This window comes from Poecilia reticulata, chromosome 2 (genome assembly GCF_904066995.2).
Source record: "Poecilia reticulata chromosome 2, P_reticulata-male-v2, whole genome shotgun sequence".
NCBI classification, from domain to species: Eukaryota; Metazoa; Chordata; class Actinopteri; order Cyprinodontiformes; family Poeciliidae; genus Poecilia; species Poecilia reticulata.
Window position 1 is genome coordinate 20,272,803 of NC_088831.1, and position 26,581 is coordinate 20,299,383.

Consider the following 26,581-nt stretch of genomic DNA (forward strand, 5'->3'; position numbering starts at 1 on the left):
AATCTTTGAAAGGTTGTAATTTGATATGCAGCTTGTATTCACCTCAAAGGTGATTCAGCCTCACGCCTTAAACCTTTTCACATTTTTTTCAAATTTCTGTCATAAATAGATGCATTTTGCTGATGTTTTATGTCCTAGAACAATACAAAACTGCATCTGAAATATAAAAGGAAACTGAAACTTATGCTCCCTGTCTTCCCTATACAAAGTATCTGAACTTCAGATGGGGTGAAAAGCGCAATTTTCAAGTCAAGACACATTTTTAATTGGATACAAGTGGAAAAGGGCACATTTTATATTTTTTTAGGGTGACATTTTAACAAAACACCTTCAAATGTGTTTTTTAATTAACCACATTTTTTAGGGTTCTGCTTTATCTACTGTCTCCTTTGCTATAGGGGTGTACCACAGGGCTCTATCCTTGGCCCACTGCTTGTATTTATTTATTTTTTAACAAACTCTTGATGTTGGGAGCTATCCTTTGGAAACACATAAAACCTGTCTATGTATGTGCTGATGAATGTCAGCTTTATCTACCACAAACACCCAAAAAGCAATGCAAATGCAATGTTGAATGAATCCAAAAGTAGCATTCAACAAACTACAAATGCTTCTTCATTCACACTGACTAAAGTGATGTAAATCCTGCTGCAGGCATTTCACGTGAACTTGTACATAAAAAGAAAAGAAAAATGTCTGTGTGTGACTGTTTAAAACACAGAGTTGTGTGTGCAGTCATGAGTCCATCCGATTGTGATGTACAACAAAGTACCAACGGTTACGGACGGCAGAGGAAGAGAAGGGGGTTTGTGTTCGACTTACCAAAGATATTTGTGGAATGTCCTTTCTTAGCGAGGGGCTTCAGCTCGTTGTGACCCCATCCGTATTGTCTGTAGCTGTCCCAAGCGTGCTTCATCATCTGACAGAAACAACAAGCACAAGGAAACGGGCACATTACAGAAGGTCCTGATGTGGGAGGAATCGCAGCTCTTCAATCCAGCAACTTGACTGGGTGTTGGTTACAGATTTATTCTGTTCCAGGCCTGTCACAATAATCACCAATCAATTAATTGCATCATAAATTAAAAAGTGTGATCATTTCCATTTGGACAGTCGTCAAAGAGATGGTACTCTTCGGGATTATTGAAAAGCGAACTTTTTGAGAAACGCCCAGTACAAAGCTGTTAGTTTACTCTACCTGCCTGTTCTCCCCGTCTAAGCTGAGTATTTTTTTGGATGCAATTTTGGTTGCAGAAACTTCAAAATCCATTTTAAATATTATTTTGGTTATTTTAGATATTTAAAATGTTCTCCAGTTCCAGTGTTAAGAATTCTTTACAATTTTAAAGTATATTGGTCTTTACCATACCATAAAAACTTTATTTATGCTGTACAAAGTGCTGTACATTAAAACACAACATAACAAAAATAAATAAATAAATAAAAACTCTTACAGTTTATAAACAAACATACAATTTAAAACTAGATCCCGCTGGAGTTGAAAGCCAAGTAAAATAGATGGGCTTGAAGACGAGCTTTATGATGATATTACTTGAAAATAGTTTTAAAACTTCATTATTATCGTTGGCTGCAATATTTTTCAGAGGCAATTTATCATCCAGTGAAAATGCGTTATTGTAACAGGCTGATTAAATTCTTAATTTATAGGGATATATTTTCAATATTATCGGTACGGTATCAGCAGATATTAGCTATAAAATTTAATATCGGACATCGACCATTCCGTTAAAAACACAACAGCATAAAAGGCAACGTTGTATGACAAACCAGTGACAATGGCGCCTGCCGCACAGCACAACATCAAATTTGCACTGTTGATTGTTGTCATTGTCTTAGAGGGAGCAAACGTCATGAATAAATTTAACATTAAACATAATGCAAGTGCTACATCATTTTCAGCCTCTTTCTTAGCATTTGCATTTGGTAGCAGGCTAAGCTGACAAAGATAATACAGTCTTTTAATTCCACAGTAGAGAAAGCCATATCATTTAAGAAAATAGGTATACGAAAAAATATCAGTGAAATGAGTTTTAGTATAACGGCATATCGGATATTGACCAAAAATCCAATATTGTGAATTCCTACTAATTTGTTTATCTGCAACATCACACACACAACAGACGAAGTTCATGTAAACACCCATAAAGTGTTTGGAGTAGAATGCATTCTTTAGGAAACTTTACACTCATATGATTTTCATTTTATAACCAAATAATTTTCACCGTTGTGGAAGAAATAAGCCACAGCTACAAACTAGGTCCATTCAGAACAATAGAGTTGTTTGTAAGTCATTAACACGAATAAGTGCTCGATAATGCATGTTACAGATTCTTAATAAACATGGAAAATGTTTAATCTTACAGGAAATTGTGGAAAAAGTCTAAATTGTAAAATCCATAATAAGGCAAGAAGTTGATTTATATAAAATGAGTGACATTAAGACGACTTCTTGCTGATTTTTCTGCACATTCCTTCTTTCCCTCAATGCATCTTCTGACGTCAGGTGACCCTTACAGAACAATAAACACTTCATCCTCCACAACCTCTCTGGAGAGGCTGCAAATAATAGAAATGTGAAGGAGAAGAAGATAAGAAGAGCAAGGCCTTATGAGGTGAGCCTTGACACCGAGATGCTGATGAGAAGAGACGCTCCAGGGGAAACGGGAAGAGGACGCCGCCGAGGAGAGAAAGGGCGCCAGGGTCTGCTGAAGCTGGACACGCCTAGCAGTCAGTCACGGATCAGTTCAGAACAGCATCACATTGGAATAATACTGCTGATTATGGGATTTTATCAAAGACGGGCAAGATTTAAAGTCAAACCAAAATATTAAACAGAAACGGCAACAAAATGGGGGACAAACGTTAGCTGTTAGCTGTTAGCCTGTTACGATAAATTTTACTGGACGATAAATTATGTTATTGTTGTTTGAGATCATTTTCAGGGAATGTTTTGATAGTTGAAAAATAATGCAGGCTTGCCCTCATGAAGACCAGTAAACAAAAACACCAGATATGGACAATATTTGAAATATCCAAAATAAAAGTGAATAACCAAAAGCAATAAATAAAATGGAAATAAATTACACACGACCAAAACCACTAATAAAATAAGTTAATATATCTCTAAACAAAAATGCTCCTCAATAAACATTAATTGTCAAAGTGGAAATTACTGAGCTCATTTTAATTCATTATGAGATTAATGACCAACAGGCTTAGTGGTTAATATTGGCCTTGTTTTACAGGACCGATGAAAATGAAATGAAAAAATTACTATCATCGGCCGATACCGATGTCGATATATTGTGCATTCCTACAAAAAAGCCACATTTAGCTGGAATTTGAGATTTTAAAAATTTTATAGAGGTCACCTCGCTTATTTATTGTGATAAATTTGTCATGATAAGAATTTTTTATTTATCGTTGTCATAATACATTTTAAATAATGATATTTAAGACCTCACCTTATTGTTGGAATTGATTATTTCAATATTTTCTCTACACAGTAGCTGTGTTTTAAAATATGGTTACTGCGTGCAGCGACTGGTGTCCTAAAGAAGCATTTTGCAAATTGAAAAGTTTTTCAATAGTATGTGTGTCTGTGGAGCTATAAATGCCATAGTTACTAGAGGTGTGCCGATCATAATCGGCCGATTTCCGTGAAAAAGTGTATGATCGGTGATCGCCGATCACAGTCTCTTTTTGCCGATCACCCCAACTGATCACCTGCATCTCATTTCTCAGCCTGCCTGTGCAGCTGGTCTCCTCTTTCCTTCACACTGCACAAACGCGCAGCAACAAATCCTAAGCTATGTGGAACTATAACGCTCTGAGGGAATGGGGAAGTTTGCGTGTTGCGGTGGAAAATTGAAGCACGTCAAAATGCATCAACACGACGAATCTAATATGTCATATGAACAATGCCATACTTGACGGAGTTTGGCTACATCGAGGCTCACTGCAGTAAAAAAGACATATGGAGGATCAGATAGCAGGCAAAGCAGCGCACAGCTACAAACACTCACCTGGATTAGCATGACGGTCAGAAAGCTAAACAAATAACCCGCAAAATTATTTAAGTCTTCGAGCTGCGATGTAAGACGCTGGTTCTGCTCTCGCTGTTGAACCGCTGCTACGCGCTACAGGTAGTAATATTTCAGACGGAGCGCCGCTTCTGCTCCACCTGGTAGTGACTCTCACACCGAACCTCTGCTGCAGCATCTAACCTAAAAAATACATTTTACATACGTATTAAAACTTTCGCTGTCCTAACATGAGACAGATAATCTCTGAAAAAATAATCGATCTCCTCCCTGCTCTGCATAATTACTCCGCTCAGTCAGAAACAGCCACTCAGAACTAGCAGTAATCAGCTAGCCGCCATGCTATCAGGAAGTTTTTATTCAGTAACTGGATTGTTTATTGTAATGGATCCTGTATTTGCCTTTGAATGTTAAGTTTTATACTTGAATTTTTTGGCAATGTTGAGAGGTTTTATTTTGGCTCTTTGCATCATTTAGCCTCTTTAGAGCCTTCATATGTTTTCAGTCTGTTAAAGATAGTATTATCAATAGCAGTACAATTTGCACAATGCCTGTTTTGTTTTTTTCTTTTGAAAAGTTATTAAAAACAAGTTTTTGTCTAAATTAAGATGAGTTCATGGTTCCTTTTTCCACATAATGTAACCGGTAGTGCTTATGATCAAAAAAATTATAATTATGTGATCGGTATCGGTGATCGGCCCTCATGGGTGATCGGAATCGGCAGGAAAAAACCTGATCGGCACATGTCTAATAGTTACCCAATAAAAGATGTAATAAATAGTTCCTAACATTAGGCTTGTAACAATAACAAAGTTTGCTGGATAATCAATTGTCCCAAAAGTGATTAGGATTAACAGTAACGATGCTTTGAGAATATTTTGAAGTAATGAAATGGTAACTGCATAACGCACATTCTCATGGACCAATAAACTTTTAATGAACATTTAACACTGGAACTGGAAAACATTTTAAATATCCAAAATAAATAAACAAAACAGAAACATTAAGTAAAACAAGTTATGAAAGAGACAGGAAAGAGAAAAACAAACAAATCATGCATTAATCAGCTGTTTTAATTAATCATGCAATTAATTGATTTGTTGCTCATTGTGACATGGCTTCCCATAATCTCCGTTATCGTTATCAATATAGTACTGCAAAAATTGTGTTAAGACTTTAAGTCCATGGACTAAAATCAACAAAGAAGCAAAAAAAAACAAAAAAAAACAGTCTTCCCCTCGTCTTACTAGTGAAGAAGAATAACGACCTGCCTTTCTCAGCTAATTCAGTGACTACATAGACACAAAGGAGCTAGAAGAGTCAGTCTGAGCTGGCAGCCATAACTAGGCCAGTAGAATCTGAACCAGCCTCCAGCGTAGCAGGAGCTGTGAAGAGTCTGACACGGCAAGCCTACGCCGATCAGACCCTCCGTTCTCCCCCATTTCTTGCTTTTAGTGAAGCCATCTCCCTTGCAGGCTGCCTCTGCCATGCAGGGCGTGGCGTACCCAGTCCCTTCCCCCCCTCTGTTCAACCCAGTCTCCTTGGAGCAGGCTCGAAGCCAAGCTACTACCAGACGAGGCCCAGGAGGAGCATCACTGTGTTCTGAGACTCAAGGCTTTTCTGTGATTATAAATCCCAAAAAAAAACAACACACGGCGTGACGCAGACACTTTAAAAACGCAGACAGGCTCGCTCTGATGTGGCTTGATTGGCTGTGTCATCGGATTTTGATTGGCCCATATGCCAAGGACAAGCAGTACAGAGCTGGGCGTTTGGCACTGTTGACAAACTGCTTATATATAGTAAGGGGACTCCAGCATACTAATTGGACATTAAGCTACCATATTCTAAGATTGATTCTGACAGCCCACCCACTTGCCGTGGCTGCGTCTTGGGAGCCACATGGAACAGCTGAGGGGGGGGAAATTGGTTTGAGGCGGCCCAAGTGGCCGGCTCGTTCTGTAATCAGAGCCAAATCTCATCAGGAAGCTGGCAGCAGAGCAGACACAAAGACAGAATAACCTAGAAGTCTTAATATCGAACTTTTCCACCTTTTGGATTGGTTTGGACCTCCAAAAACTCCACCATCAATGTGTTACCTCATGTATGTTTTGTGCAAAGTCAGTAAAAAGTTATGAAAACGAATGTGTTTTTTGGGTGGGTGGGGGTTATATTGGCAAACTTCCAACATTAATAAGATTTCTACCTAGCGAAAAGGACATTTTAAAGCCAAAAATGAAGGTATTTGTATTGACAAAACATATTTTGAGCGCGAGCAGAATGGCACCAGGAAGTCTGAAGGGACAAAGATTGCTCCATTTATTGTAAAATGATTACAGAAGACAAATCAAATTTCAAACACCACAAAATACCCAGTTTAGCCAAATTTAGTGATAATTTTTCTGTGAGGCAAAACAAAATGTCTAGGAAAATATCTTTAAAGGGGCAGCATTATGTAAAAGCAACTGTTTTTCAGCTTTACATCATGTTATGTTACTCCCTCATCAAAAAGATACTTGAAGTGTCTTGATTCTTTCATTCATGTTTAATAAATCCTTTGGCAACCATTCAGCGGTGAAAAAAAACGCCTGGGTGGACCTAGCTCCGCCTTCAAGTGTGTGTGGAGGGGACAGAGCACAGAGCGTCATAATACAGCTCACTCTATTGGAGACGTCTTATTTGGTTGTGCCAAGCAAAGACATTTTAAAACAAGCCACAACTGCAGTTGAGTAACCAGAGACATTAATGTTCTGAATATAAAAGGATCAAAAAGGATTGTTGATTCAGTGCCCTGCAGTGTTGATCGGCAACCAGATGATTATGGTTCAGGATTTGCAGATTCAATATTTTGAACAGTTTTCTGTGGGATTTAAAATTTGCAAATGCATTTGTAGAGTATACCTAAAATATATAAAAGGCAGCTTGGAAATCTGCAAAACTACTTGACATACTATTGATTGTTATTTACAAACCACCCAATCTAGAAGCATCAATTACTTTCCTTGGCGCCGATTGGCTGTAGCCCCAAGAGTGGAAATAAGGGAGACTACAGATGTTAGCTTCTATGGTAGCGCCAAGATGTGTGTTTTAATGCATAAAGATGTATTTGATGTTTGAACTATGAAAACGGCAGTGATCCCAAACCTCTTCTAATATTGGGGATCTACTGTAACTGCTGCCATTTTAAAATGCAGTGTCTTTTTTACTCAAGGTTATACCAATGAGAGCTTATTGAAACGCCTACTTTTACATTGAATATAGCATTTGTTTCAGAGACAGGTTTCTTAAATGTTTTTCAGTTCCTGCATAAATCTAATAAAGCAACGCTGGACAGCTTAGCTGACTGGCAGAAAAGTTAAAGTCCATGGGTGACCTGATGTTATTAAGGTCAGGATGAGCGAAATTTAGTTCCCTCCATCACCAACACGGGTGATGTTCATGAAGCTGAAAGAGTAAGAAGCCACAGATATGGATGGCGCTGCACTGGATGAAAAACAGTAGCCCCACTTCATCTTATGAACTCTAAAAACATTTTGATTGTTTTGCTAAAAATATTCTTCAGGAGTGAAACTTGCAGACTGAATTGGAGGTAAAAATGAGCAACGCAGGAAAAATTTACAGGTCAAGAGCTTCATGTTTAAAGATAGCTATGAAATTAGTTCTCAATAAGTGTTCATTAAACTACGTAGTGTCGCTATTCACCAATCAATTCTACAAACTGCACTATTTTTTCTTGATCAACGCCAATTGGTGATCAGTTTACAAAACAATGATAAATTAAAAAATTTGCTTTGTTTACATTTAAAAAAACTAAAATGTAATGCTGACCTCAGAATACAAACACACCAACAAATACTTGATGTACCTTGTTTTGACTTCAACAACTGAATAAAATTCAGAAAATTCTAAACTTAATGTAAAATAAAGCATGGTGTCACTCAGAGCACAAAGCATAGAATTAGACTGAATAGATCTTCCCCTATAGGTCAGGCACATTGTCAACAATACCTGAATACCAGATCAGTCTGGAAATGTACACATTTTCAACATGAATGAGATCTCAGCTGACTTCAAGCAGAACTAGGAGGTAATCCTCAACTTAGCATAACCAGGCAAGAACTTCAGCATGAGCTACATGGAAATGAAGGCCAGTCTAGAATTTTCAGCCTCTTTCCCCAAAGGAACAGCGATGACTTAAACCCCCACGTATTCCTCTTGTGCCGCACACTCATACACAGACACATTCACAGGGTATGGAGCACGAATAACCACGGGGCCGGGGAAAATTCATAAATCCAACCAAAAGTTGCAAACCAAGGCCGTTACTCGGGCGGTTATTAGGAGGAAGAAAAATCCATCTGACAAGCCGTTGGATGTGTGAGGAGCTGAAGAGCTGAGCTGGAGTTATGTGGCGCTCTGACCGACCTCCGGAGTCACTGTGACTGATTTACAGCCCCCGTCCCCTTCTGCCCTCATCTTTCTCATCTCCCTCCGACTCACCCCTGGAGGCTTCCTATCTGGGCTTTAGCGGCCAGGCTCTTTCACAAGATGCACAGGGGTGGCGAGAGAGTGACACGTGAATTGCTTCTTGCAGTAAATACATTCAGAGCACTTAAGCAAAGGGTAGCAACAGACTCCCAGTGAAATTGAGGCAGTGACGGAGTCCGTGCTGGCTGGTTTCAAGCAGCTCTCAATCTAAAGGCTCAGTAAATATGATATATATATATATATATATATATATATTTTTTTTTTTATTTTATTTTATTTAATTTTTTGGAGCACATTAGCATTTCTGAACAGTTTTAATCAAAAAACAAATGTGGGATTGTAACTGCACGATAGAAGCACCATGATATATACCCGCTGTCCTGCTCAATTCAATCTGCTGATGGCTTCTCTAGCTGGACGCCGATTAAAATTTGGCCTGATAAAAACTACTGGCATCATTACACAACGTTATGAGAAATCTGCCACTTCCAGGCATGACTGAGTGAATATTAAGCCAAAGTCCTTATTAAAAACAGATTCTTTTCTTCCAAGGAGATCTTCGTTGGAACTCTTGAGTGATGAGTAAATAATGAAAATCTATTATCACCCTGGTTCAAAACAGTTTAAATAAATCACTGGATAAATAAAGCCTTTCCTTGCTCTAGATAACAGGGAAAAGCTGTAAAAAAAAAAAAATACAAAAGCAGAATGCTACAAATGAAAACACTTGATAAGCGGACTAAGTGTGAAAAAAGCAGGACGTGGGGGTTAGCAGTTTGCCATCCTGGAGCTTTGAAGACTTAACAGCATGCCAAGAGAAGCAAATGTTGCTAACGTTCAATCTGGAGAGGTTCATAAGAGCATTTCCAAACAATTCAAACAGTTCCACAGTGAGAAACCTTGTCCTGTTGGAAACAAATAGGATTGCTGCCAGTCTTCCTAGGAGTGCATATTCTGGCAAATTTACAACATCCAACTGTGCCAACCTCAGAGAAACTGTAAATTAGAGATTAAAGTACAAGACATCCAAGAAAGCCAAACCACGCATCATCTTAGTGAGCTAAACATGAATCAGGCATATAAAGAACTGCGGGCCACAACAATGTGGCAGATTGGTAATGCTAACCACTTCATGTTGACCTGTATGAGTCTGAACAAACCAAACAGGAAAATATGCCTTATAAAATAAATAGATGGATTATTTGAGATTTAGAGGATTTTAAAAGCTTTACATCTATAGTTAAGTGCCTCAGTCAGAGCAGCATAGTGAATTGTCTTTTGATAGCTTTATGCTCTGCACTCAGCAATAACAAGAGGTCAAAACGTGGAATCTGAAAACAAAAAAAAGGCAGCCTGAAAAGGGCGATTATCATCATCATTACTACTCTGAAGGTCTCTCCCTCTCCGTCTAAGATTTCCTCCAGCAAATTAAGAACACAGTGTCTTGACAATCAATATACCCTGATAATGTCGTCCTCTGAAATCCCTGATCTATTACACCCAACAGAGAAAATGTCCACCATCAATCACAGGCTCACAGTTCCCTGCAGTGCCTCTTTCCTCTAACAACTTATCGAAGTTGTAGAATTCAAGAGATGACTTTCTTTTCCTTGTCAAGAGAGAAAACTTTACCTTAGTTGATAAAACTGTCTGGGCATGTTGGGAAAGTTTTTCCCTTCTACATTTTGAGCAAGAAGACATTTTTCAGCAAGTCCAGGTGCAGAAATGTCGACACATTTTACAGAAAAAACCCCCACACGTACTTATAAAACGGCAAAAATGCATGCTGGGATTTCACCCAAAGAGAAATCCTACCGAATATCATATTTTGTCCTTTTATTGGCCTAATAACAGAGAGAGAGAGAAAGCCGATTTGGAGGCAGAGCTGTTGTACTGAGGCAGGAGCCCAGAGGGGGAACACGCCAACCGCAGGGGGACTCAGTCTTCTGCCAGATGCAATGTCACTCTCTCTCAATCACCTGAGCTCTTATTGGTGGTGCTCATTAGATCTGCCCTGTACTAACGACAGTCAGGACTCTCCCAATTTTACACCCTCAGAAAGGATCAAGTAGCAGCTCTCCAGCGAAAGACAGCCCATCTCTTACTTCCTAATACTCTACTAAAGATATATGGGCTCTAAACAAGGTCTAAGGCGAGTCTAATACAGTGAAACTTTCACACAAAAACATGGGAGATGCCTGGGAAATCCAGCTGGTGATGAAAATCACAGTTTTCACCCTAATCAGACTGATGAGCAGTTGGCCTAAAAAAATCTAATTCTTTGTTGATCAGTCAAGATCAGAGAAGAGTGCTACTGAGTCCCGCTGACAACACTTTTCGGTGTAGAAGTTGTTACTCACTGAAGAACACTCAAAGTTAGCTTTTGTTAGCACCAGCGACATGTTTATCACCAAATCAGAAGTAGCACAGAAATGTGAGGAAATTATTTTCCAAGAAGGATGTCAGTTGTTCACTTAGAGTTTACCACAGCAGAGTTTGACATTCCTCGATCCTGGTCATTTCGCTTCTCCGTTCTACTTTGGTACTTTTAGTCATACTGTACCTGAGTTTTTGGGAACAAAAAGCAGCCATCCACCCCAAACGCCAATTCCTACTATGGATATACCTCCGTAATTTGTGAGCAGCCCAACTTACCAGAAGCCAAATGCAAGAGGGCTGCTAAACACCCTAGAATCAAACTGCTCCATTTGATCATTTAGGCTTGACTATTGTTCATCCAACCATCCATTGTCTTCCTCTTAATCGAAGACTAGGTCACGATGGCTTTGAGTCTACTTTGGCAAAGGGATACATCCATAACAGTGGTTCTTAACCTGGGTTCGATCAAACCCCAGGGATTTGATGAGTCGGTCTCAGGGGTTCGGCGGAGCCTCTGCCGCGGAGGTAAAGACACACTTGTGTAAAGTCGCGCCCCGCTTTGCCATCACTTGCTGCAGAGGATCACGTTACATTGCTTAGCCAATCAGTGCTGCGGAGGAGCACTGATTGAAGGAGCTCCACTCTCAGCATGGATTTGAACTTGAGTCTTTATTTACTTCAGCAAAGCTCAGTTTTTACCAAATTCTGTAGCTTTCGGTGTACTTCTAAATCTGCTCCTTAGTCGCATCTTTTCGGGGTTGCTACTGCCTCTAGTGGCGTGGGGGTGGTAACACAACTAATATAATTACATTACTAAATCAGAATACCGCAAAGTCTTTATTATTAATTTTTCATTCTCTTAAGAATGTAGAGCTAATTAAATGATCTAAAGATCTTAAAGTGGTTCCAGTTTCTCTCGATGGCCAGCCTGTTGAAACTGTGGCAACTTTTAAATACCTTGGGTCGTTCCTGGACAGTCAGCTCAACTGTGCTGAAAACACTGACTATGTTTTGAAGAACTGTTCTCAGAGACTCTACCTTTTAAGAAGACTTGGTGATCTTGGGGTGACCCAACTAGATTCTAGTTGTCTTAAATTTTGGGGGGGGGGATCATATTTTATTTATCACTACAGAAGGGTTCAGTGAATGCTCATATGAAACTGGTGGGTTCGGGACCTCAAAAAAGGTTAAGAACCACTGATCCATAAGGTGCAGGATCTCTAGTACTGGACTTGGCCACTCAAGTCTTTGACTAACTTCTTCAGACAGTAAGTAGCATCATCTCTACTGCAATTTGCCCTTTGATGACCAAGTTCATCATCCCATCTGTTCAGCAGAAATAAATATTGATTGTTAATGTTAGACTAGTTTTATTTATTGGACTAATACCGATATGTTAAAAAAAATTGGCCAATACCGATGTATCGTGGATCCCTACTTTCTATTATTTTGTTATCCCTCAGTTGTGAGACAATTGACTAATACAACAGGATGTCTCTAGATGAAACCTTTAATGTTCTCCAACTAAATAAAAGAGCCTTGCAGTGACTAAATGAGAAGAGATTGTTTTAGTATTCCCCTGGAAAAACAATGAACGATAAAAGTGTACATTTTAAGGAGCCACACAGCAATAATCTATGACTGAAAAGGGTAAAAAGCCCAAACAACTAGAAGGGAAATTGCTAAATATGATGTGAAAAGCGTAAATGAAGAATGAATAAAAGACACAATGATGGATGAAAATATAGCTGCACACACACAAATAGAGCCAGGATGGAGTAATGTTCAAAGCCGTCGGTCAAACATCGTTACGAATCCCAAGCAGAAAGGAAACGGAGTGATTGACGATTGCTTGGTGTGAGGGCTGAAGGAGAGGATGTGGATATCTTTCCCTGCAGATATCTCATTCTTTTATTGGAAACCACTGTGGTCTCCGCACGCACCGACAGCTCTGGATAGTACCTTTCATGCTGTGCAGAGATGGGACTGCTTCGGCCATTCATTTATCTGGACTTTGCAGCCACAGTCCATAGCTCTGTGGGGATGCGGCGCATGCTCTAGCGCCAGCCGCAAATCTGTAAATCTCTGCCTTTCTCGCTCAGAAGTCACAGCTGAGCGAACGGTGAGCCAAATCGACAGGCAAGCTCCAGGGAGCTCCAACAGAGCGCCCCCCTCCTGATGAGCCAACCAGGATCATTTATAGACTTTTTTTCTCCCCCCCCCTTTCCCTTTGCAGCGATTATGCACTGCAATTAGCCATAATCACCCGCTAATTTTGGGAAGGCTGAATAACTTCACTAAGACAGACTTAATCAGAGTGGGTCTATAAAGGTGAAAATGTTCCATTTAAAATTCATGTTGGGAAAAGAAGACTTCTTTATTTACTAAATTATATTTAATCAGGATTTGGCACTTCCAAAAGCACATAAACATAAAAAAAATAAAGCAGTGCAGATTGAAGAGAAGCCCTGATGAAAAGCGCTCCGCAAAGGAATTGTTCCCATCACATCTTTTTATGTATATAGAGGGTTTCTCATAAAACAGCTCTGCCATATGGCTACACAAGCTGCCTCTAACCATTCATAAATTACTAATCGAGTTGGTCAAGTTAGGTTCAGATGGGTTAGTGCAGAGTGCTACACTTAAAATTTATTCAGAAGTGAATGAGAAGCACAAACATGTAAGAAGCTATTTACAGGGGCAGTATTATGCATTTTCCAGGCACGTAGTGTCATTTTATAGCACAATCAAATAACTATGTTACCATCAGCTGTTATAAATATGCTGTACATATCAAATATTACTTAAAATATGACTTCATGATTTAATGCTTTGAAATTGGGCCTCTGTCTCTTTGAAAACTGCTCTGATACGGTGCTCTTCCATTAACCCTTTAACAGCATTTTTACCAGCTCAATATAACTTGAACGAGCTCATCAGATGTTCTACTAGGTGTTTGCCAATTCCAGCTGGCTAGTTTGTAGGAGTTGAATGGGGGAATTGTGGAGGAGTGCTGCTCTGTCAGGTCCAAGTTCTGAAGTTTGGAAACTGCAGCTCCAAGGAAGAGCTATGTCTTCGAAGGCGAGGCGAGGCTAGGTCCACTAAGGCGTTTTCAGTTGCCATGGAGATTAAAAGATTTCTCAAACATGGATGAAAGAATCTAGGCATCATTCCAGGTATGTTTTTGATGAGGAAATAACATTATAACGTGATGTAAAGCTCAAAAAAGTCGATGTTACATAATACTGCCCCTTCAAAAAGAAATAAATCAAAAAAATTACAGACATGTCTGATTTATTTTGGCTTTCACAATCACGTATTCACAAATTTTATTGTGGAATGCAACTCCAGATTTGTTTGTGGATAAGGCGCCAACTTAAAAAACATAAAAATAAGCATTATTCATACATTCATAGAGGCAAGCTGTGCTTTCGCAAGGCCATTGTTGTTGTTTGCAAGGCACACCTGAAATCTGTGTTTTCCAACCAATCAGACGGCCTCTAAAGTGAATCCAATTGCTGCACACCTGCAAAATAAAATGGCCAATGAAACCCAAGGCTGGGAAGTTCTGCTTTCTGTCAGCTTAGCCACAACACAGCTGCTCGAAAGAGCCGGGAGAGGAGAAAAAAAAAAAGCCACAGTCTGCTGCCATGAAGCATTTTGTCACGATAACTACGATACAAGCAGCCTGCAAATGGCAGAGACAATCAGAAGCTAAATAAATCTCCATCACCACAAAATGGAAGAAAAATGAAAACTTTTAGCAGGATGTCCATAAAAGCAAAAGGTTGATCAGATCACTGCTGCTGTAAACTGTTTTTTCTTCTTCTTTTTTCCACCACTTCAGTGTTTCTGGAGCCGTTTGCTCTCCCACGATGCCGACCAGGCGTTGTACGGTGATCGCTGGGCCCCACAGAGGGACGGACTCCAGTTGCTTCCTGAAGGTGAGCGGTGCTATGTGGCACCGAGTCCTTTAAACATGTGGGCTCGGGGGTGGTCTCCATGGATACGGCTCGTTTGCTCAGCACATTAGCGGATGTGCAACTGGATTGAGATCTGGGGTCATTTGGAGGCCAAATGTGCTTTATTGTACTGCCAAGAGAGAGTAATGTGATTCTTACTTTTGTTCTGTTTCTGTGTCGTCAGTATTGTGGTGAACTGCTGTGCAATGTAGCTTTTTATCGTTTTTCCTTGTGTAACTTGATATACTCATTTTAGTAGAAACAAAAAACAATCTTTTATTTATTATTATTCTCTTTTTTGGGAAGGATCTTGTAAAGTTGTATTGCACTGTGATGTGTTGTTTTTCTATTGATTGTACTTTGAGGGACTACAGATGAAAGCTAGCCTTTATGGCTAACTCTGGCAAATTATGTGATGTGCATTGTCCGTTTTGAAACAAACAGGCCTTTAACAGTGCTTATGTATGTCTGCCAGATTCTTTTTGTTCCTGTAGTGCATCCCGATCAGATGTGAATCCCAGGTGATTCATGCACACAGCTCACCATCCGGGGGAAGTAAAAGAAAAGGAGCTTCATCAGACAAGGTGACCTTGTTCCATCGCTGCAAAAGCACAAAACTTTACCAAGTGTTCTGGTCTAGTTTCTACTACAAATATCTTATACAACTGAAATAAGACCAGGACTGGAAGATATGGTTGAAAAACGTATCACGATATAAGGATTTCATGTCAGTTGATAGATAATTATTGATTGTTTTTGTTTGATTTAAGTATCTGACATGATGCACAAACTGGTGGTGAGAACTTTCGCGTTTCATCCACATTTTCTCGAGATGTCCTGCTCGTTTTCACTCCACAACGCTCTTTTTAATTTTTAACCAGTTATTTTTAACAGGTTGTTGCTAGGTAACCAAAGAGTGAGTGAGTGAGTTAGTTGATGCCACTCATTGTATTTAACTAGCTGTGAGCAGCTAATCTTTCTCCTCTGCCTACCTCCTCCCAGAATGCTGGATCAGAGTCCGAGGAAATTATTGAATATCCCATCAGATGTATTACTGATTGATATTTTTCATGAGTTTACCACAATACATATTGTTTTTGATTTATTACACAGACTTAAATAAGATCAAATTAACTCACAAGCAACTTTTAAGCAAAATACAAGTTTGCTTTCAGTCAGTAATTCCTCAATATTGATAAAAAGTTGTAGTTCAACTGGCAGATTACTTCCCTCATAACATGAGAAAAATGCCTTGTTAAAAGTGAAATGAGCTGCCAGCAAAACTACGGTTTCATCAATTTTTTTTTTTTTTACTAGAAACAAACTCCTACAGCTTGTTGAAAAGTTACTTATAAGCTACTACTCTTGAAATAAGAGAAAACTAAAATATTTGCTAGATCTTGTATTCTTGCATTGATTGTTCAATAAACCAGCTCTGATTCTGGCGCCAATTGCAGACACTTTCTGTGGTGAACAGTGTTGCCAGATTGGGCTGCTTTTGAACACATTTGGCTAGAAAAGAAATACAGCTTTGGGCAGGCTGATAAAATTTGGGCTGCTTTTCACAACATTTAGTGGGATTTCAGAAAATGTTCAGAGGAAAATGCTTTCGAAATAGTTGTCATGTGGCAGAAAAGCACAAAACATGATGTTCCCAAAGCAGCGATGTGAAGTAAAAGGACACAGTGCTACAAAACAAACTCAATTCTCATTGTGTTCATAGAGTCAAGTCCTTTACCACTCCAATTTTATCTGATTCTGGTCAGGATATAGCAAAGGACAACCAAAAATTGTCAAAAGAAATTGACAATTCAACTTACTCAACCTGTAAGTGGTCATAATGTTATGCCTGTTCATACTTGTAATCCAGTGTACATTTTCAAATAAAATCTCATTTTAGAAATTCTCAGTTATGCTAAAATGTAACAGAAACATGCAAATTCACTTTTTTTTTCTTTTTTTTTTTAGCTCTGAGCCAACAATATTTCATAATGCGACAGGTTAATAGAGCTGGTAGCATCAATAATTACACTTATTCCACTGCAGATTTTTCCCCACTTCCAAACAAGCTTTCTTTATTCTCAGGTAGAAACCTCTCAGTCACACTGGAAACAGAACACAAGAAAGCAGACTGTGACTCTCTAAAAATCATAAAAGAGGATCCCCCCCTCTCTCCTGAACGGTCAATGAAATATGCATTTTGAAAGGCATAAAAGCACAATTTCCAAAGCAAAAAGGGCCATGTATAAGCAGCAGGAGTACTCAGGTGGATGTGACTAATCTCCCACGTGGTGCACAACCAGTTAGACAAGACATTACCCTACATAGTGTGCATTAGCAATGGCTAAAATAGAGCCCATCACCAACCAAAGCACTGATAAAACCTAAATAATGTTATTAATAACCAAAACCTAACTATTATACCACTGAGGTATAACCAAGGACATGTCTAAAATAATATTGTGTCTTCCATCATAAACTTCCATTGTTTATGAGGTGAACATATTGTCTCATTACATACTTAAAGAGCCAAGCAACGAGTTTGTTGCTGCTGCAACACCAACAGGAAACATCCACCACAGGCACTGGGTTTGTTCATGACCACTAACAGGCGACGTTTATGTTCCCTTTGTCAAGAACTAGCTTTTATCTGTGACTGTCAGTACAGAATCAGGCAGGTTATACATGTAAGAGGAAATCATTTCTGGCTAATGTTACATGTACCTGCTGGTCGATGTGGAGAATAAAATGATTTTTCATACTTTAAAGGGACTAAAACTGAATGATAACATAAAAGGAAGTGTTGGCTAATGGTTCAATTGAGGTTTGCTTTTTAATATTTAAAAGATCGAGTCAACGTGTTTTATTTCTCATCTGTATTTTTAGAATTGAAACTTGAGATTTAAAGTGCCGTTTTAAACTTTTTGTACTTTAAGCATTAAAATCTTTAAAAAAAACTGAATTGAGTTACTTAGCATTTTCTCTTTCATGTATGTAATTTACTAGCTTGAGTAGCTACTACAACAGATCTCATTGACATTGTAGTTTATTCGTTGCAAATCCTATTATTCTGACAGCAAACAATATTATTGAATGTTTATATAAAAAAATCAACAAAAAAATCAATCATACATCACAAATAGGCAGTACTATCTCACTCAATTATATCAGTACTGATGACAAAATTATGTTTAACTACAACCTTTGTAGCTGCTGGTGACATAAAAACAATCGTTTTGAAGAGTTGTGTTTTGATTTGGCTACTATCAAACATTTCTCTGAAATGTTGCTAAGTTGGCAACAGTCGACTGTGAACGTGCAGACATGAGCTGGTGGGAGGGTCTGCTGGTCAAACGTCTCACAGGAGAGCAGAAGACAACAGTGGTTGACTTTTAGACATTTGTTAAGGTAGATCAGATTGTTGAATAATATCTGCTTCACAAATAAATAAATTGGTCGATAAATTGGTCAGCTGATCAATCAGTGCACCCCTACCTAATTGTGCTATGAACTGCCACCAAAAATGCACATGACTGAAAAGGACGGTTCTGCTCCACGGAAGTGATTTACTGCTTTCTATCTGGATGCGACGCTGACGAGCTTATCGATGCTGGATCATCTCCCTGAACTTGATCAACATGCGAGCCAAAGAGCAGCCTGCAACCCGGATAGGAAAGAGGAACGGCTCCCATATTCCACTCACTCAGACTCTTCTGCTGCGTGTTATGAGGCTTTCTCCTTGGATTTGCCAGGCAATCAGGAAAGGATGGTAGGGAGGAGGGGGAAGAAGGGGGAAGGATTGTGCTGCGCTGTTGCCCATACAGCTGCCTCATTCTTTCTCATTTGGGGGTGTACGGCATTCTCTCTGCATGGCAATTATGAAAGGGAACAAAAGAGGCTTTTAGAGACAAAGGCAGTTTCTGGAGAGGAGAGGGCCCGCTCCTCGCCACAGCGAGCGTTCCGACTCCGAGTGCCGTTTCATGAGACACGACACGAGGAAATTATGCGAGGAAACTTGCACAGACAGAGAGAGAGAGAGAGAGAGGGGGGAAAGGAAGGAGAGCAGAGAGGAGAGAGGTACGCTGGGGCTGGCATCGCGTCTAAAGAGAGCAGCACCAGATAGCACCATCTGCATTCTGCACATGCACTGTCTGTCTGTCCCGCTGCGGCCTTCACCAGGCGCTGGCTTGGAGACAGGGCAGCAGGCGACGGGAGGAATTCAAGCGTGCGACGTACAGTCAGATGCGCTCTGGCTCTGTGGGTCGTAGGTTTGGGGCTGAACCGCACCGCACCACTCTGAAAGCAACGTTCATTAGATGCCCGTCAATCCCAGAGTGGAGATTCAGTGGAAAAGAGGATTTAAAAATGATATGATTTTTTTTTCAATTATTCATCTGAGAGAAATAAATGGGGGGAAAAAAATTTAAATAAAAGTGCGAGTAGGCCTACTTACCCCAACGTTGACACAAGTTATATGACATAGCAAACTGGGTGCCCCAGTCAGAGCAGTAGTCCGTTTTCCTTACTACTGTATTTTCCAGAATATACTGCAAAACACACAATTTTACTAAGGATTTCTGGTCTAGTTTCTATTGCAAAATATCTTTGAACACTTGAAATAAGACAAAACATGAATGACTTAAAACTAGTGCAGCAGTTCACCCTGCAGGACACAGGCAAAGCTATAAAGGAACGTTGTAGTTCTGCAGAAAAAACTGAAAACTGATGTCCACAAATATTCTCCGTTTAGTCTGATAGAGCTTCAGCCATGTTTCAAAGTAAAATAAAACCAGGGAGAAAAATTGCAAAGTATTGACCCAGGAAGACTGAATACAAATGAGAGCAACACTTTTTGGGGGCTTTATAAGAAAAGAAAATCTAAAACACAATAATCATCCGGCAATTCTTCACTACCAAAGCTTCAGTCTGCCAACTAACCTCCCAGTAAAACGCTGAAGGTTATCGCTTTAACACATTACCACAAAATCCAACAAAGACATTCTTACCTCTCTGATCTTATCCCGCTTTTCCTTGGCGTCCGCCTCTGGCGGCTCCCCGTCGCTGACTCCGACGACCTTGGGCATGGGGACGGGCGGTAAGGGTTTGGGCCCCGCCTCCTTCTTCTTCAGGTCCTCGATGACTTTGGCCTTTTCCGTCTGGATCTCGGCCTTCACCTCCTTGCGAGACTTGCGCAGCTTCTCCTTCGCCTCCTGCAGCGCTCGTTCGTGGTCGGCGCGAATCTTGTTGCGTAGGCTCTCCTCCTCCTCCCTGTATGGGGAAAGGAGAAACAGGAAGGTAAGTCCTAACCGTCACTCGGTGAGTTTGCCGATTGTACATCTTAGAAAAGCAGAAGTGGAGCCTTCTGCGCAACCGATAAGAGTGCAGTAAGTGGTTTCTGGATGTTAAGTCAACATAAAAACTTGTCTTTTCCAGCAGCCATTGTACAGAGCAGACAGCAGTAAAACCAGCTGACCAAATGTGCTGGAGCTCAGCTGGAGTTGCTAGGTAACAAGCGCAGTGTCCAAGCACGGTGTCCATCAAATGTGACTTCACGATCGGGAGGATTTTGAAACGCCTCATTTTCAAGACACCAAAAAACATAAACTTACTGTCAAAAATTTTTTGAGGATGCACCGAGCCACTTTTTTCACTTCCGATATCAGAGATTTAGTATCGGCCCATACCGATCCAATATGGAAAAACAGAGCTAAACTGAATGTTTTTTGTTTTTTTTTAAACACAGATATAAACATACTGAATTACAAATTAGTTTTTTAACTCTGCACCAGTACAGCACACTTAAATACACCAATAGCTTCACAAGCCTGGTCAGGCATGGAAAAACAACTTTAATCTGTTTAATCAGCCAAAATAAATTAAAGAAACTGACAAAAACAAAAGGTTGACTTTCTTGGTCAAACGTAACAAACAAACCTTTTTTCAAACAGTTCAGAAAGTGTAATTATTAATTCCAAATATAATTAAATAAATAAAATATAATTCTAAATATAATGTAAAATGATATACAATAAATAATAAAATAATGCTCTCAGAGCACAAAGCGTAGAATTAGACCGACTAGATCTACTCTTATGGATTGGGCATCAATACCCAATCCACAATTTTTTTTCCAACATTGTGAAAAATACAAATATTAATATCAGATTGAGACCCAAATGTTAACACAAAAATCTTCCATGTTCATCTCTCAGTACAATCTCAGGCCCTGTGGGAAATTACTCTGTCTGCGTTCTCTACAAACAAACACTTTGTGCACCGGCTTTAAGAAGAGCGTTTCTGGAGATAAACATTTAATAAAGAACTTCCTATTTGCCATTTTCGATTGTTGAGATGCTCCTTGAAGCAATCGACCGCTGCAGTAAAGCAGAATGAAATTCACCCACTTTTACTTCAGATCATTATGAAGAAAAAAAAAAAAGAAGCCCCAAAACCATCACTTCCTCCTGGGAAACCGAGCCTCACTGATCCACGTCGGCTCCAGGAAAGATGAGTCCAGATGAAAACAAACGAGGACCGCCACGACGGCGAGGCACCCGTCTGCGCCTCCGTGTGGCGGTGCCGCGCCCCGGGGCTGTTGACTTTGCTCCGTCCCGTGAGGATGTAACTCCAGTAATGAAAAACAAACACGGCAAAGGTGACAGCGGGACGACGGCGCTGTGCGATTCTGTTAAAGGTCACGGAGGGAAAGAGCGGCTCTGAATCTCTCTGAGCCGTTTGCTGGACTTAAACACACAGCTGCAGATAAACGCCGGGAGATCGGCGGGGGAGAAAGCTTTAGACGTCATTTATCATGTTCCTCCTCTCTGCTCTTAAAGCCGTGAAACTTCTGTTAATAATCTGTGGCTTTGGAGCTAAATGTTTCAAATAAATACTTTTCTGGCTACAAACCTGAGCGGTGCTGAAAGGTCCTTTTCATGATTGAAAACTCTTATCTGAAAAAGAAACGAGACTTGCCCAGTACAAGTCTGCAACCGTTACCATGAGAGTCTCCTTCCTGCTATTTATTTCAAGACAGATCATCAAATGAAAGGGACACAAAATTTCTACCAAGTCTGGGGAAAAAACTAAGCGTGTACAAAATTTATTTTTATTTTTTTGTGCTGCGTGGTAGAAAATGTCACTGTAGGAGGAGAAAACTTGTGATGCTAGAAAAGAGAGATGTATGGAGAGACTGGAGTTTGCTTGTTGTTGTTGTTTTTTGTTTGCTTTATCATTTGCTTTTATTAGGAATATTCCAAAACTTTGCACCGTCACGTTTTGTTGAAACATGAAAGAAAAATGTCAAAATATTCACAAAAATGTGTCTTTTTATGAAAGCTCACAGCTCAGCTGCTGTGATGCATTTGCATCCTCCTAGTGGTGGAACTCAAACTTTTTAATCCAGTTAATTCCAGAATCTGTAATTAATTCATCACAATTAATCTCATTCCAAGTCGCTATTCAAAAACTGAACAGCGACAAAATAAGCAACAGTTTCAATTCAAAAACCCTTTTTGATGCTAAATTACTGAATGTGAACCGAACAACAAAGATATTTATTGTTTCTAATCTGTTATTTAGGTTATTTGGCCTTTAGTTGGTACGAAAAGCCGTTAAACTCATTCAACTTTCAAGTATTTCAGGAACAACTGATCATTCATAGAACTTCTTTAGAAATGTGGACTACGGACGCTGACATAAGCGTTGGGAACATCTGTGCTAGCTGCCACATGTTTAGCATCAACATGCCATTATAGGCTTGATTAGTTTTGCTAACTCCTATTAGCACAACACTGGTCTTTTCCAGCATCCAATTAGATCATTTTTGGAAGCAAAAATTAAACCCCAGGGGGCCAAGAGAAGCAGATTTGTGCTCCATTGTTATTTGTGGATGTCACTTGTACGTCAGGTTTACAGGCGTACCAGAAACACATGATCACAAAGGTTCTGACCAGAAGCTTTAGTTTGTTAAAGAAAAATAAAACATGATTAATTACCTTATAGATAGGTCTCGACATTACATATGTCAGTAACAACAGCAGCAGTGAAATCTATTGGCCTAAATTTATATCCGTGTGCAAAATAGTTTTGTACAAACAAATGCTTCAGAGCTGCGGTGTCACAATCACTTAGGACTGTCACTTGAAAGCAAACATGTAAGTTGATGTTTTAACGACCTTCCAAGTGACCTACACAGGAAATGGAGCAGGAACTGAAGACCTGCTGAGATCTGTGTGGACTCAGCTGGGGAAGGTTCAACCTCTAAGTGGATGAGGAAACCCTGACGATTTCTGAAAATGCTAGGCGGAGATCTTTGCTTATGTCAAGGAAAAAGACGGACATAAGCAAGCAAACAAAAATAAAAGAAAATCTGATTTTAGTCGAATTCACCTGCAGTGTGAAAGCAGCTTTAGTCCCATTGTTTTTAAGTTAGAAAGTAATAAATTATTATGTTCACTCTTTGTGTTGCCACTTTCCAATGATGGTAAAAGTTGTTCATTTTCTTCTCACAGAAATAAGCCGTTAGTGCTGCGTCATGATGAGCAGATATGCTTGATTAAGAACTTACCCCGGGTATAAAATGAATAAGCAGAAGCAAGAAATTATGAAAATTGATTCCGTATAAAATTGGTCAAATCTAGAAAAAGAAAAGAAAAAGGGGGAGGAGGGCTCACAGAGCGATAACCAGTCACACGCAGTAAGGGAAGCTGTAGTGTACACGGCGCTTTTATGAAACAAGGTGAAACAGATTCCCGTTTGATACGAGGCTGCAGCTGTAGACGCTCAGACCTAATGATGCCTTCATGTTCACATCAATCAGGGCACTCGCCGGACGTTTCAAAGAGACGCTGCGGCAGCGGGGAGAGCTTGTAGCCTTGCACTCAGGCAGAGTGATTGGGGAGACGAAGCGTTCCCTCCGAGACAGAAACGTGTCTGTCTTGACAGCGTTGCTGTGGCAACGTCCGGGGAGCTTTGTTTTTTTGGGGGGGTTTTTATGATCCTGAACAAGCTCTGCTAAAAATGTAAGCAAAACTCAACGGCACAGGTACCATGAAGCCACAACAGCAATGCTTCCCAGAGACATGATGAGGTTTCTGCTGAGGCAAATCTGTAATTCAGATAAGTAGGGACTGTCGGTTTGTCGTCTTGTTTTATAAAAATAGAAATAATGTTTTTCCCTCCTTTATAAAAACAGTTGAACACCAGGACGTAGTCTTCACTGGGTCTTCAAAGCCCATCCATAATAAGTTTCTGATCAAAATTGTGGCTAATCAGGAAGAAGAGTAGAGAGTGTCATCCTGCATTAACATCTCTAATGTCTGTCATCTCCACTGAATAGCTGTCTGTTATTTAAAACTGTAAAAGCAGCAGTGATGTCAGAGCAGAGGAAACTAACAACACCGACTGTGTTTCCATGTTCTGACTTCATTCACGGTCACACAGTAGGAGAGTTTCTGTAAAAAACAACAATCATCTGAACAAACATGCAGAATGTTGAGAATATATTTAACAGTTTTCTACTAGGGGTTGGAATCCTGACTGAAAGACATTTTTCTGCATGTTTTAATGCCATTTGATTTAATGGAATAGCACTGGAACATTCAGCTCTGGACAAAATGAAGAAGCCACTGCACTGAGCCTCATTGGTGCTTATTCCACCAAATATTTATATCTGAACACTTCCTGAGTTAAAACATTAAGTTTTGTTGTTTCTAAATGAACATAAACTTGTTTTCTTTGCATTATTTGAGGTCTGAAAGCGCTGCATCTTTTTTGTTCTTTTGACCATTTCTCATTTTTGCCAAAAGAACAAGAATGACAATATTTTTCATTTGCAAAATATTAGTATAGTAATATATTAGTATATATTAGTATATATTACTAAATATTACTAAAATATTTAGTAATAAATACTAAATATTTTCTTGGAATTTCAGAAGCATGTCAGTAGTTCATAGAATAAAAGAACAATGTTCATTTTACTCAAACATATACCTGTAAAAAGTAAAACCAGGGAAACTGATCATTTTAAGTGCTTCATTTAAGTCAAACAATCAAAGAGTCGTATCAAAATTAAAGCACAAACCTGCCAGCGTTTGCCTTGAACTTCAGACAACTGGCTCAGCGTAAAAACATAAGCAGGACTAGGGCAGGAGTTTATTGGAGACTAAAGCAATGTGGGTTTCAGGTGGAAGATAGTCAGACCGTGGTTGTAACTTCTGTAAACTGAAACTGACCTCATGTTGGTGCATCATAAAGTTAACTTAAAGAAAGTCCAGCTAAAACCAAATATATTTGGTGTTGAAGAAAAAGGAGGAAAACCCACAAAATAGCAGGATATGATTCTAATGCTAATGTAGAACAGTGTAAGACGTGAGATTTCACTGAACCTGGGGGATAACAGGCTTTCACACATATCTGGGATATTTACTTATGCGACTTTAACTCATCACAGAGGTGTTCAAATGTTTACAAAGTCATTCGTGTCAACTAAAAATTAAAATATAGCTGATTATTTTAATTGTCAACCAGTCGTCGGCCAACACCGATCCAATACAGAAAAAAACCTATTTTTTAAACACAGACATTGAATTACCGTATTTTCCGCACTATAAGGCGCACCTAAAAACCTTCAATTTCCTTCACAGGCTTGGTCAGACATGTAAAAACATCTTTCACTTGTTCAATCTGTGCTATTAGAAGTAGAACAGTAAAATAAATGATAAACTGAAACAATAGGTTTACTGTCTTGGTCAAGCATGTAAAAAAAACTGCTACAAATCTTTCAAATTGTGCAGAAAGTGCAATTAGGGATTCTAAATTTAATGCAAAATAGATCATATAGCATGACACTGCTCAAGAACACAAAGCATAGGATTAGCATAGGATTAGACTGAATAGATTTGCCCTTACAGATCTGGCACTGTTACGATATCCGATCTAGAATTTTTATCAATATCGGAACCAATACAGACATTAACATCAGATCGGTACATTTCTTCTTAAAACACATGGTTTTGATTTTAATGACGTGCCGCAGTAAAGCTTGGCTCCAGCAAATGTTAACTTTACATCTCTAGAACTGGCACTGTACAATACATGAATCGTTTCCAAGTTCCCAGTTACACAGTCTCTCATGAAAAGGTCCATCTTTCTTTGTTCCTGTGAAAAACATTCACACAGCAAGGAAACCCTGAGTGTGAAAACCTGCAGGTGTCTGGAGGCTTTCAGAGTCTGTACTGGTTTGACATTAAGCACAGGCTGCACTGTGCACACGTCGGTCTAGGCACCAGTGCAGTAACACGATCTGTCTCAGTAAAAGTAGAATTGGAAATATAGTTTAAAAAGAAGTCTGGGGAGAAAGAAAAAAAAAGGTTGGAGTAGCAATGTGAGGCTGTAAAATGTGTGTCTGGACTGTCCTGTAAGGAAAAGAGGTGAGTGTACATCGCTGTGGGAAGAGTGGGTTAACCAATGCTGGATTCCATCATTTGTTACATTCAAGGCTGCTGCAGTTCTCTTTGTGTCAAATTAACCAAACCTTTTGGAAAAGCTGTTCACCCCCTCGCCTGTGGATGAAGCTGCACTAAGGGCCACAGAAGGAAACAACACAGAAACCTCAGAAGAAGACATGAGCGCTACTTCCTTCTTGACAAAATGTAAACAAAAATGGAGTGGTGTCGGATTTTA

The 26,581-nt window shown here is 39.5% G+C and overlaps 1 protein-coding gene across 3 annotated transcripts in view; it reads right to left on the reverse strand.

The window, feature by feature from the left end:
* The window catches only part of man1a2 (mannosidase, alpha, class 1A, member 2), a 122,477-nt gene that overhangs the window by 75,784 nt on the left and 20,112 nt on the right, over positions 1–26,581 (reverse strand). For all 3 annotated transcript variants that reach the window (XM_081600025.1, XM_081600028.1, XM_081600030.1), the window contains exons 3-4: positions 19,900–20,161; positions 823–919 (exon numbers count right to left, since the gene is read on the reverse strand). In XM_081600025.1, the coding sequence (XP_081456151.1) occupies positions 823–919; positions 19,900–20,161 (359 nt within the window). The remainder of the gene's footprint in view (positions 1–822; positions 920–19,899; positions 20,162–26,581) is intronic.